The sequence below is a fragment of the Augochlora pura genome, chromosome 7, assembly GCF_028453695.1.
Source record: "Augochlora pura isolate Apur16 chromosome 7, APUR_v2.2.1, whole genome shotgun sequence".
Classification (NCBI taxonomy): domain Eukaryota; kingdom Metazoa; phylum Arthropoda; class Insecta; order Hymenoptera; family Halictidae; genus Augochlora; species Augochlora pura.
In genome coordinates, this window is record NC_135778.1 from 16,253,154 (window position 1) to 16,265,137 (window position 11,984).

The 11,984-nt window shown below is 38.4% G+C and overlaps 1 protein-coding gene across 1 annotated transcript; it reads right to left on the reverse strand.

Moving 5' to 3' along the window:
• Positions 1–887: 887 nt before the first annotated feature.
• Positions 888–8,840, reverse strand: LOC144472527 (dopaminechrome tautomerase). Its single transcript, XM_078185711.1, has 6 exons — positions 8,697–8,840; positions 4,559–5,054; positions 4,084–4,186; positions 3,906–3,994; positions 3,089–3,381; positions 888–2,606 (listed from the first exon to the last, which is right to left on the reverse strand). The coding sequence occupies exons 1-6, from the start codon at positions 8,699–8,701 to the stop codon at positions 2,432–2,434; spliced, it is 1,161 nt and encodes a 386-aa protein (XP_078041837.1). The 5' UTR covers positions 8,702–8,840; the 3' UTR covers positions 888–2,431.
• Positions 8,841–11,984: the final 3,144 nt, after the last annotated feature.

Genomic DNA, 11,984 nt, shown 5'->3' on the forward strand with positions numbered 1-11,984 from the left:
GAACCGACCCTATGTTCTCCACCATTGTTATTGGATCTTTTTAACGAACGCCAACGTTCCAGGTCACTCCTTTGTTTTCCTTCTCGCGAAGAGTGCCGGTAACCACCACATTTAAGGAACACCGTTCGAGGAAATCCACAGTAAAAAGGAGACCGTGTAACGGATACCTGGAATGTTAGTAACTGCTGTAAAATCGTCATAAAGAAATCTAAACAAGAATTACTCATCGGCGACCTAAGGTATTTCCATTTTACGCGAACTCTGTTGTATTTCCCGTGGAAACGACACTTTCAAGAACACTCGATATAGCGATGAAACGGTCGAAGAAGAAGAAGAAGTATAATCGCATCTAACAACAATCGATTTTCTCATAGATATACGATTTGAAAGATGCGCGACAATTTTCCGCGGACCTAATCGTTCCGGCAAATTTCATTACTCGTTGAATTTAAACCGTCGATCGGAGCGCTATCAACTTATGTCAGCGGTCGTTTATATTACCGGCGGTGATATAAATTAGTCTACCGATAACGATTCGCTGCTTTCCTTTTGTCCTCGCGAGTGTAAAACGGGTACGGCGCGTAATTTCGTTCGGGTATAATCGTTAGACTGAATCGCAGACGAATTAGCGATCGTAGATAACTAATTTATGCGACGTTTATTACACGGCGAACACCCGGGCGATTTAAATAATTACATAAATACCTAGGCGGTTGCGCAATCCCGCTGGTATGCGCGGTTTTGGTAAAAATTCTGCACGGAGATAACTCACGCGGTGTACGGTTCTATAAATCTGGATTTTTATCGGACGAAACATGTAGCGCGGTTTGCGGAACGGCGGGTGAATGAAAATATGCGAACTGTTTTCGGAAACATTTTATTCGGGCTGCGTTCGTAAACAAATTTCCGTCGGCACGATTCGCTCTAAAAATGAATGCGATATGCACAATTTGACCGTGACAGGTGAACGAAATTATTAGATGCTTGAAAAGTTGACTATTGAGAAGTTATTTCTTAAATATCAATTTTCGAAATATTAACACTTTGCACTCGAAGCCATTTTAAGCGTAGATCCAAAATTGCTATTTTGACTAGCTGTTGTATAGTACTTAGTATAATTTGCTATATGAGATTGAGTCTTGTCACTCGTAAAACTGCTATGCTTTTAACAGAGGGGTATTTAATAATGTAAACGTTAGTTTATTAACTATATAACAATTTTCATTGGCGCTTCAGAGGCGCCACTCGAGTGCAATTGGTTAATAACTACAGACCGCAAAATCCGCGAAACAGGTGAATTAACAAACAGTCTTTTCCCTTCTTTTTGTTCGGAATAATCGACGTTCGTTCGTACTTACGGAGCTCGTTCATTTATTCTCAATGTATCTAAATATCTGTACGTGTTCGACCCCTCTCAACTCCCCATCCCTATATCCCACCGTCTATCGATGATTTACGGCGACGCCGAACATTACGTAAAACCATATCAAACACTTCTCATTGAACTATCGAACCTGCGATACTTGCCGCCGTTAAAACCGCCGTCATTATTCATTTATACGCAACAATCGCTGGATACATTCATCACTCGAATCCGTGATTACCGAAGGCTGCGGATTTTTATGCGAAACCAATTTGTCATTGCTTATCTTGTAAAAATTGTTAACCGAGACGTTTCTTCTAATAAAAACAGAAGAAACATTCTGGTGATTCTTTTGTTACACAACTTACATTTTATCTGTATGTCGACGCCACATTGTGTCTCGTTCATCGATCAGATTTATCGTGAAGGTGATTTGGAGTATAATATAATATGTATTATGATAATATAATTTATAACAAATATTATGGTAATATATTACATAATAATATTATACAATTATATTATAACAGAATTGACATAATTTGTGACGTCGATTTAATTTTAAGACGTAAGCGAAAATGTTTGAAATTGATCGCTCACGATACTTTCGATTATATTTCCTTATGTAGCGCGACGTTAGTTTTACGTGTTTTTTGTGTATACATATAAAATAGCTCCGGCTATTTCGTCCGTGCAAGTACGGTTTTCTATCAAGACTTCTCGCAACGTATTATCGAGCGCGCGTAAATATTGTTGTTGAATAAAATATACCTTCGTTACGTCCGCACACGTTTACTTAACATTCGCATACACATCGTTACATCGACACCTTACACTTATCAATTTCTTTCTTATAGATTACTCGTTTGAAATTTCTAATCTCTATTCGTACGACCCCGCCTTCGCATCGAGCGACTTTTTAAATCGAAGATAAGAACATCCGAGCAAGAGAATACGAGCCAGCCAGAGCTCATCGTTCTCTAACAGTGGAAATTGACAGAGAGCCTCGTACGCTAAACGATATATTATAATAACATCTTTCCAAGAGGTAACTATGTAAAAGTGACGTCAATACGCGAACGGTATCAGTCTCATGATTCGGATGTTGATCGTGTAAGGGCTGGCCTCGCGTCTGAAGAACTTCTGGAAGCTGGTGCTCATCACCCAGAAGTTGCCATTGTCTTGCTCCTCGGATCGAATCTCGGCGACGAACTGCAGCTTCTCGGGATTCATCGCTAACGTCCTAAAAGCAAAGAGCCACAAACGTAATTTCAAACGTGAAGTCAACGGTGCTGTTAACCGCTTACGCCGCGACTCCTTTCACGTTGCGTTAATTAGGACTTATTTGTCTTTAATATTTTCCTTAACCCCTAGATCATTTCTATTTCTTGTATTATCTTTATTTACTTCTAGACTTTGATAATAGAAAAATTGAGTTTAATTTCAATTTTTTTAGTACACTGACTCGATGTTACAGTACAAGGTATTAACCCCCTATGGGTACGAGTGACTTTTATTGGAAATATTTTCAAGCACGAAACTATGTACATATGTGCGATCTCGTGTCACGTAAATTGATGAACTACTTCCTACTCCTGGACGTGTTATGTCGCGATGGCAATAACACGTCTGTGACCTTATACAAACGGTATTGCCATCGCGACATAACACGTCCGTGAGAACGAAGTGGTTACATCGTTCGTTGTTTATGTCGGGTTATGTTACCTTAGATGTTTGGTGTGGGTATTCCAGCTGGAGACGCCGGTTTCCGTGAGCGGCGCGAAGAGAATCGCGTCGTCGCGAGGATCAACGGCCAATGCGAGACCCTGACTAGACTTGGTGCCAACCACGGTGACCGGTAATTGTTCGCCGAATGGCAGTGGTCCCGCCTGAAGCGCGGCGGTTGGCACGGAGAACAAACGCTTCGTCGCCAGAGGTTGAAAATACAGCATGCTTTGTCTCGCGGAGAGCGCCAAACCGACGATACCGTCCATCAACTCGAACATGACGTTGCCGATCTAAAAAGAGCACGTTTTCGGTCATTTATAATGCAACTTTCTCGAACTGCTAAAAAATGCTGAAACTAATGGCATCTACCGAATTTAATCGTTTATAGTCTTATTAAATTCTTTATACTATGAAAGGGTACTCCGATTTTAGTTTATTGTAAGTAACTTGAGTTAGTCAAAAATGTTCTCTTTCCTTTATTAACCACTTGCACTACTATTGCTTTTCACTATTCCACTTATATCACCTTAATGTTTTTAATAATAGGACCAGACAATTTTTATTTATTTTATTGCCTTTATATACTTTTGTTTCTAAACTTTGATAACAGAGAAATTTATTTCTATTTTTATCTAGATAAAATGAATAATATTAATATTTAATAGATGTTGCATGAAATCTGTATCACAAGTCTGACTTGTTATTATAGTGCAAGGGGTTAATTATAACAAGTTGAAAATAATGTAATAGTGTATTGAAATTCTTCTAATGACGTTGATCTTATATTTTAAGAATTATATTAAAAGGACCTTACTCTGTACATAGAGAAATTTGGATCGGGATACATGGAAGCGTGGGTGAGTCGCCAGCTTCTTTCTCTGCCGCTATCGAAGACCACGAGACCTAATAACAGCGACGGTTAAACGGTAGCAAAAAAATGGTAAAAAATTGAAATTTTTTTGAATTTGCTTTGTTTGTAAAGAATTACTAACCAGGTCCTGCGGTGTCAGAAATGTACGCGAACACGTCGTCGCAGGTGGTCGCAGAGGTGTCGTCGATGATCAAATTCGTCAGCAACGAGTTGGGTCGCAGAACCTACGGAATAACAAAGTCAGCACTTTACAATTTAGTGCGTAAAAATATACATTGAATAATTTTGTAGCTCGCACGATCAACTGCAGTCGAAAACTTTTTAACCAACAAATCGTTTTCAGCACCATCAACATCAATTTTAATTTATTTCATATTTAAATAATTATATTTATATATTAATATATTATATCTAATTGATTAATAATAATTATTATTAAAGAAGTATTGTAACCGAGAGCCATCTTTAACCGAATAATATGGATTAATCGAATGATAATTATATCAAACGTTTGAAATGATCCTATACAAAAAGATATTCTAAAAAAGCCATATTCCACCATAAAACAATTATTAAACAACGATCCAGACACTGACCTCCCTGGGGAAGACGTACATGCGCACCAGCTGGTCGGTTTGCAGATCGAATATCATGAGTTTCGGTGTGCAGACCGGCGTGAAGTCATCGATTGACGTCATTATACCGCTGTCGATGACCCAGAGCCTGTTGCACTTGTCGATCACGGACCTGTAGACGGAGATCAGCTGCGAGCAGTTCAGGTACCCTTTACCGGCGCCGTGCCAGTCCCAAGAAGGGTAGGCATGGAGCTGCGGACTTCGTCCGGTGATGTTCCTCGGGATGTAGTTCAAGGTCGATGGTACACCAGCTCGTAGCCTCGGAATGCTGACGAAGACCCTGTCCCAGCCGATCGCGATCCCAGTGGGCACCACGTTCTGTGGACGAACTTGACTGAGGAAACCGACGTCGTACGGCAGCGCGAAGTCCAGGAAAGGCCACTCGTAGATCGTTTGCAACGCTTCGGCGTCCGTTCGAACGCAGCAGGACCCCGCCAACAGGATAAAGACGATTATCCTGTGGGAGCGTAAAGAAGTTGTCGTGAGAATTTATAGTTTTTAACCCCTTGCCGTACCATTTTCTTTACAATTATTATGATTAGAATTTTGTCCATCACACTAATTTCTTCGAAGAATAAAGGAATTTTATATTTATTATTTGCTTACGTCTACTTTTATAACGTCTTTTACATCTACTAACATTTATACCTAACATCTTATTGTTATAAATCTCCATCGCGAGTCCAACTCGTTAAAGTACGTCAAGGGGTTAATTATAAAGAAGCGCGTTGAAAAATGAGCGGCTGTGAATTTTGAAATTGCGAGTAAATGTGTAAGCGTAAACAAACGTAAAAGCGCGAGAAAAACTTAATAGCATTTTTAGGGAATTTTCATGTTGTCGATATTGTTAAAAAGAAAAGAAAAGTAACTCGTGGTTATTTGATTTTAATTTTTAAAAAGGACAGTCTAGAGAATGTTAATACGATTCTATTTTTATTTTATAGGTTAACACGTGGCTCTCATTCTACTTAAATTTGTTTGCTCTTGTTGCTCTTGTTTAAAAGGGTTAACATGTAAGTGAATCCCAGACATTTTCAATGTACTTTTATAATCGACCAAAACGTCGATTTTTGTATTTTCCACGAACGAAAAAATGATTTTTATCTATCGCGACACGGTCGTCGACTGTTTCATTTTACTGAACGTTTGATTTATTATTGTTTAACAGATTGGCTCGGCGCCGAGAACAAATCTAGCGTATACTATCCTACACTGTATTTGAAGCATGTTGCACCAAATTCTTTGCAACCAATCCGGTTTCAACCGTATGCGAAAATATTCGCCGCTTACTCTTGAACCGTGGGATATGTCAAGTTTGCAAACCGCTGTATCCGACGTGTCTTGTAACAATGGCCGCAACGCTTGCGAACAATAATGTTGGCTAAACAATCATTAACGAAAGCGCGATAACTTCAACGTGCGACCCCTTTTGTTCTGCTTGTTTCGATTGCGAGGATACGGTCTTATTCCATTGATACGAATCACAATAGTGGACAATTCAACGGAGTAATTGTTACTCTGATTCTCCAGTTAACTGAAGGAGCCTAATGAAAATCATTAAAGAAGAAAAGAAATTGTTATGTTCGCATCGATATCCAGCTTATTATCGATCGTGTATGATATTCGTTTCTTTGTTTCTTCTACGTTATTCTATTGTATAACGAACCGAATATAAAATATTAAAAACGTTTAAAGAATCTTAAGACACTGTTGACATTTTATTTTCGACCGATTAGAATGATTAAGAAGAAAATTATATATCTGCTTAGGTGCTGCATTTTGCAATTAACGAGAATAATCTCTGTTTCGATTGGAAATCCGCGATTAAAAAATTCTATAATAATTTTACTAATTGCGCGAGGTATCTAATATTTAAAAAATTATATAATAATTTTATTAATCGTGCAAGGTATCTAATATTTAAAAAATTATATAATAAGCTATTCACAGCTACCGATCGGGGAAAAAGGTTGATCTATAGGTTACAGATCGGTGAATTGTTAATAGCGGAACTAGCGAACTTGATCTTGAACGCATCCGATCTTTCCGCCTCTCGCCGCATAATCACCATCAACAGGTTTATGCAAATGAACGCGAGATCGCGGCTGGTGTCTCTCCCCAGGAAAGACGATCTTCAACGCGCATACTCGAGCCGAGCAATCAGTATTACCGCTCAATCGGAACGATTTTTTGAAACGCTAGAAAGTTGCGTGCGACGTCTGCCGTTGCGTAAAAAACTGATGCATAAAATATCCGACGTATTAGCACACCGGCGATCATAAAGTGCGAAAGATACGATCAAAATTTACACCCGCTTCCTGTGTATTACGATCGATGATCGAATTTTGCATTATACGCTTCAAAGAATCGGCAGTTAGTTTTTACAGTTCGCGCGCTCGCGGTCTTTCTTATCGGCGCGCGGTGGTCTGGAATAACTGGCTCTACCCCGATCGTTATTTATACTATGGTGCAACCACGTGTAAAACAACAATGCAGATCCGTTATGTCCAAAGCAAACGTGTGCGGTCATCTGGGCGTGTCGTACAGGGTGGCATTTCGACAGTGCTTCTGCATTTCGCCGTGCAAAAAGCGTGAAAATCGCTTCCACTAGTAAATCGTTTTCATGTTAAAATAGTCGTTAGCAATGTTATAAATGTGCTCGATTCCACGCGTCCAATTATTTATAATTATATAGCGGAATTTTCGTTAGTTCCGCGAAGTGTTACGGATACGAAGTACGATCATTTCTCGATCTATCGGGGCATAAATTGTGATCGAAAGCTATCGATTATTAGATTTCACAAAGTTACGGCCCCCGTACCGCGGTCCGTCCACTTATTCCTTTTAGAATGTCATTTGTCACGGCGGGGATTTTTTTTTTTGTTAGATCATTACAACACTCGAGCATTCGCTCCCTTCTTTTCTTGCAACAATTTACTTAAAAAATTATTCTATCAGGTTGGCAAGAAAATAATTTCGGTTACCAAACTATGTATATCTTTAAATCGACATATCACAAATCGGAGTGAGTTCTTTTAATAAAAAATAAGATCCATTACAATCTACACATTTTTGCCAATAAATTGACAGTTTTGTTAATTCTGTTGTTCTGGAATTGATAAATTCTTCGAATGAATATTAAACGAACTTGCTTAGTATCCATTACGATGTCGATAACTACAAGTGAGCAAAAATTAACGGTACAAACGGAAGCATACCTATCAGTACGACATCTTCACTGCAAGATGACATTGGAAGGTAATCAGAAAAAAGTGAATTGTTATCCCAAAACATGCGTCAAAGTTCGAAAGTTCGAAAACCGACATTAATTTCTTACCAACCTAATATCGTGACATCGGCTGTTGCCCGCCATTCTCGCGCTTAAATTGTTCTCACGTGTTATATATTTACGAACGCGTGAATCGTAAAGTCGGTGTTCGCAAGACATTTTCAATTGTATTTGAATCGAACTCTGCTTACTACTTGCTACTCCCTGCTCTTCGCCTCCGCCCCTTACCACTTACACGTATTTCTTTGTCTTTATCATACGCTATGGGGGCTAAGAAATAATTGATAATTAACCCCTTGCCGTACTTTGACGAGTCCGACTCGCGATGGAAATTACTAGTAACAAATAATTAAATATGGAAGTTATTCTCTGCTTTAAAGTTGGAATAAAATTCGAATCCCTTGTTATTAATATTTAACCCTTTGCTTACGAGAGGCGACTCGCAGTCGCCACGGCGCGCGGCGTTTCGCTTGGCAGGACGAGTGAGAAGCGACAGTCAGTGTTTATGTTAAGATAATTCGTATATAAATTATACAATTGTATATAATTGTATATAAATTATATCTGTATTACGTATAAATTAAAATTCTTTATATACAAGACACTCGACACATTTGAGAAAATTGCCTCGTCTTGCTACCTCGCTTAGTCTTAAAAGTCATCGTCCGCTGAGGGTTCAGCATTCCAGTAAATTCCGGCACGGTATAAATATTAATGTACTGTCCCCTCTAAGAAATTGTGCGAATTGAAAAATTAGTAATCGCGGTGACTGTGACGAAATGGTACGTCAAGGGTTAGAAGCTGACTGACCTCATGTCTGGAAAATCGAAGGCACCAGTGGAAGAACGGTATCTTGGTGAAAAGTAACCTCGGAATATCCGTCGTAGTCGGCAAACGCGTACTCGTAGCAAATTCAACACGGTCTAACTGGCGCGCCCGTTTCGGCGAACGTGTACCAAGTCCCGCTGGTTGAAGAACGACTGATCTAATTTCCTAGCTTCGACTGGGATCCTGGCTGTCTGCTGGACACCTTCGTCTGCGATATTGTGTAACCACGCACACCGGGCGCGGTGGTGTGCGCACACACCCACCACGCGGGACCCAATCCGCGATCTTTTGTGACATTCAAATGAGAGTGCTCGTGAGACCCGGCCGATCGCCGTTTCTCGAAAGGTTAACAATCGAGGCGATTGTTGCACCTGAAACGTGTTCCTCGAGTTTCTGTGATCGCGCGAGAACGGCGAGTGTGTCGCGCGCACGGAAGCTTATCTCGGTGTCTCAATCGATTGCGAAATTAATTTGAAGACGTTGTGCCAATAGCGCTGAGATGTTGATTAAAAAAAGATTCGTGGATGTTGGTTAAAATAAAATGGAATCAAATAAATATTTTAGTTATTATGAATATTTAAATTTGAGCATGGAATTCCCACGAAGGAACTGCTCGTTTTCGAGATGTCCTGCTCATTGTGTTTCACATTTTCCCTTAGTCTTTTTATATTATAAAATATAACATTGTAATATTGTGATTTTATATTACTAACAAGAAATCATATATGTTTTCAGTTATTACTAAAAATAATATATAAAAGAAAGTAATACTGATCGATGCGTTACAAGGGTAAAAGATTCCCAATATTTGACAGAAGATAACTTTCGATCAGCAACAACTTTGAGTTCTATTAAACTAGGATATTTTCTATACAGATTGCTTTAAATAGCCGTGAAAATATCATATTCCCATAGAAACCAATTTAGGAGTTACGATTGTTTAAAGACACCGCGTCACGCGCACTCGACCCCGGATATTCTACGAAACGTTACAATGAAAATCTATAGAAATTCATTGTCTAACAAACAGAAAAATATTTAATTCTTCATTATTTTCGTGAAAGTTTCATTGCGATATCATTGACGGTTCGAAAGTTCCAACAACTTGTCACTGAATTCTGCAAATCATATCACCGTGCGTCCGTCATTCGCCGATCATTAAAACGTGGCAGAGCGCGACTATAATAAAACTTTAATCCGTTCCGGGAGAAGTGTTTACAAGGATGAAGGTAATACTTTGAAGTTCAGGATTTCGATGCGGTAACATGCTGCAGATATGGATCAGACTTTTGCCGGAGAAAGTATTTTGCGATCGTTGCTAAACGGCGAAGTCAGCATCGGGGCTTTGCAGACAAGCTGTTAGCGTATAACGACCACCTGGAACGCAACAATTGAATTACGGCACAGCTGCAAGTGTTGCTGGAATTTCAGGTCTATCGCTTTCCAGTAGCTAAATCGGTTTCCGCGATCTTCGCGAAGTACTATGATCTAAATAAGGAGCGCCGAGAAGTTATGGCCATTTTGCTTCGGCGGTCTTCGAATCGTGCTTCGAGCGACGTTATCTAGAATGAATTACAAATAAAACAAGAAACCGAAAGCGTAAGAAACAACGCGTGTAATAATCTTATACCAACACATTCACGAAACAAATTATTAGGTTGGTGCATATGAAATGTCGGATTTTTAAGCGAGTATATAAAACTGCATATCTTTTGTCAAAAGCTATTAATTTAATCAAAATGTGCCCGATTTGTTTCAATACACTTTTCCCAACGCGAGTTTAATTCATAGATGTCTGTCCTCGAGAAATTCTGATTTTTCGGATCAATAAACTATAGTATGGAATTTTTCAGACTGTCTCCATTTACATACTGTTTAGCCCACAAAAACTACGCATACGTCGTACAAAACAATTGCGATATTAAATGAAGTAAAATAGATCTTTCGCCAAGCGACTTTCGCTATTTTAAACATTTAGGACAGTTTTTACGGGCTAAATAATTCAGTATATAAATGAAGACACTCTGAAATATTCCATATCTGAGTTTATTAATTCTAAAGATCGGAATTTGTTTAAGACAGGCATTTCTGTATTGAAATCTTATTGAAAAGGGTGTAGTAAAGCAAACGGGGCATATTTTGATTAAATCGACAGCTTTTGAAAAAAGATATACAGTTTTATATATTTACTTAAACATCTGACATTTCATATGCACCAACCTAATATTACCAGCTCTTACATAATAGAACTTCTTATAATAAGAAAAAAATTACAGTTTTAACTACTGAATAGTTTTTATTAAGTTTTTACTAATTTCAGTTGTCCAACATTTCACGAGCAGTTGAGCAAATGGCTGTTATTAGTCACGTGTTAAGGGTTTCGTGGATAAAAACGATCGAACGCGAATTAACGGGACAACATTATCATAATTTTCCCCGCAGGTGTTCGCGATTAACCCCTCAACGTACCATTCTCTTCACAGTTACTGCGATTAGGAATGTTTTAATTGGTATCATTTCTTAGAAGGGACAGAACATTAATGTTCATTCCGTGCTTGAATTTACTTGAATGGTTAAATATTAATGACAAGGGATTAGAGTTGTATGTCAATTTTAACCTTTTAGATACTACGCGCCACAATAGTGGCTTTCGCGAATGGCTCGTGCTTTACTCAATTGTTTTCTTATTTATTAAAGCAAACAATTAAAGTGAAAGTGTGTATATACAATATATTAAGAAAAGAATATATGTTATTAGTACTATATATAGATATCCGGAAAAAATATATATTAAGAGAAAATCGTAATTTAGTTACGAAAAACTTTATTTGCGCAAAATCCTGCCGTATCTAAAAGGTTAAACAGTAGAATAATATTCATACTTAACACTTCACCGACCGACCGGTCGGTTATTAAAATTTTGTTCAACGTTAAATTTTCGTTTCTATTTTGTTATAATTTATTTTATTAACCTCGAAAGATATTTAATATTTAAAAAAAGTTATATAATAATATTGAAGCTCACGGTAGTACAATACAACACATTTATCTCAATAATAGATAAAAAAATTAATGGTTACTATGACAACCGGCCCAGAGGTTACCGATCGGGAGAAAAAGCCAACTTATAGTCTACCGGTCGATAAAGTGTTAAGAATTGATTACTGTAATTTTCGTCACGTGTCCGACTCGTCAAAGTACGCTAAGGGATTAAGGAGAGTCATCGAATCGGCAACGGTAAGGCGCTTTCGCAGCAAATGAAGCGATAAT

Excerpts from the sequence above, each read along its gene's own strand:
- LOC144472527 (XM_078185711.1), bottom strand. Across the intron at positions 3,995-4,083 it reads TTCTGACACCGCAGGACCTG|GTCTCGTGGTCTTCGATAGC; the intron begins GTTAGTAATTCT and ends CGCTGTTATTAG. Across the intron at positions 2,607-3,088 it reads ACCCACACCAAACATCTAAG|GACGTTAGCGATGAATCCCG; the intron begins GTAACATAACCC and ends CTTTGCTTTTAG.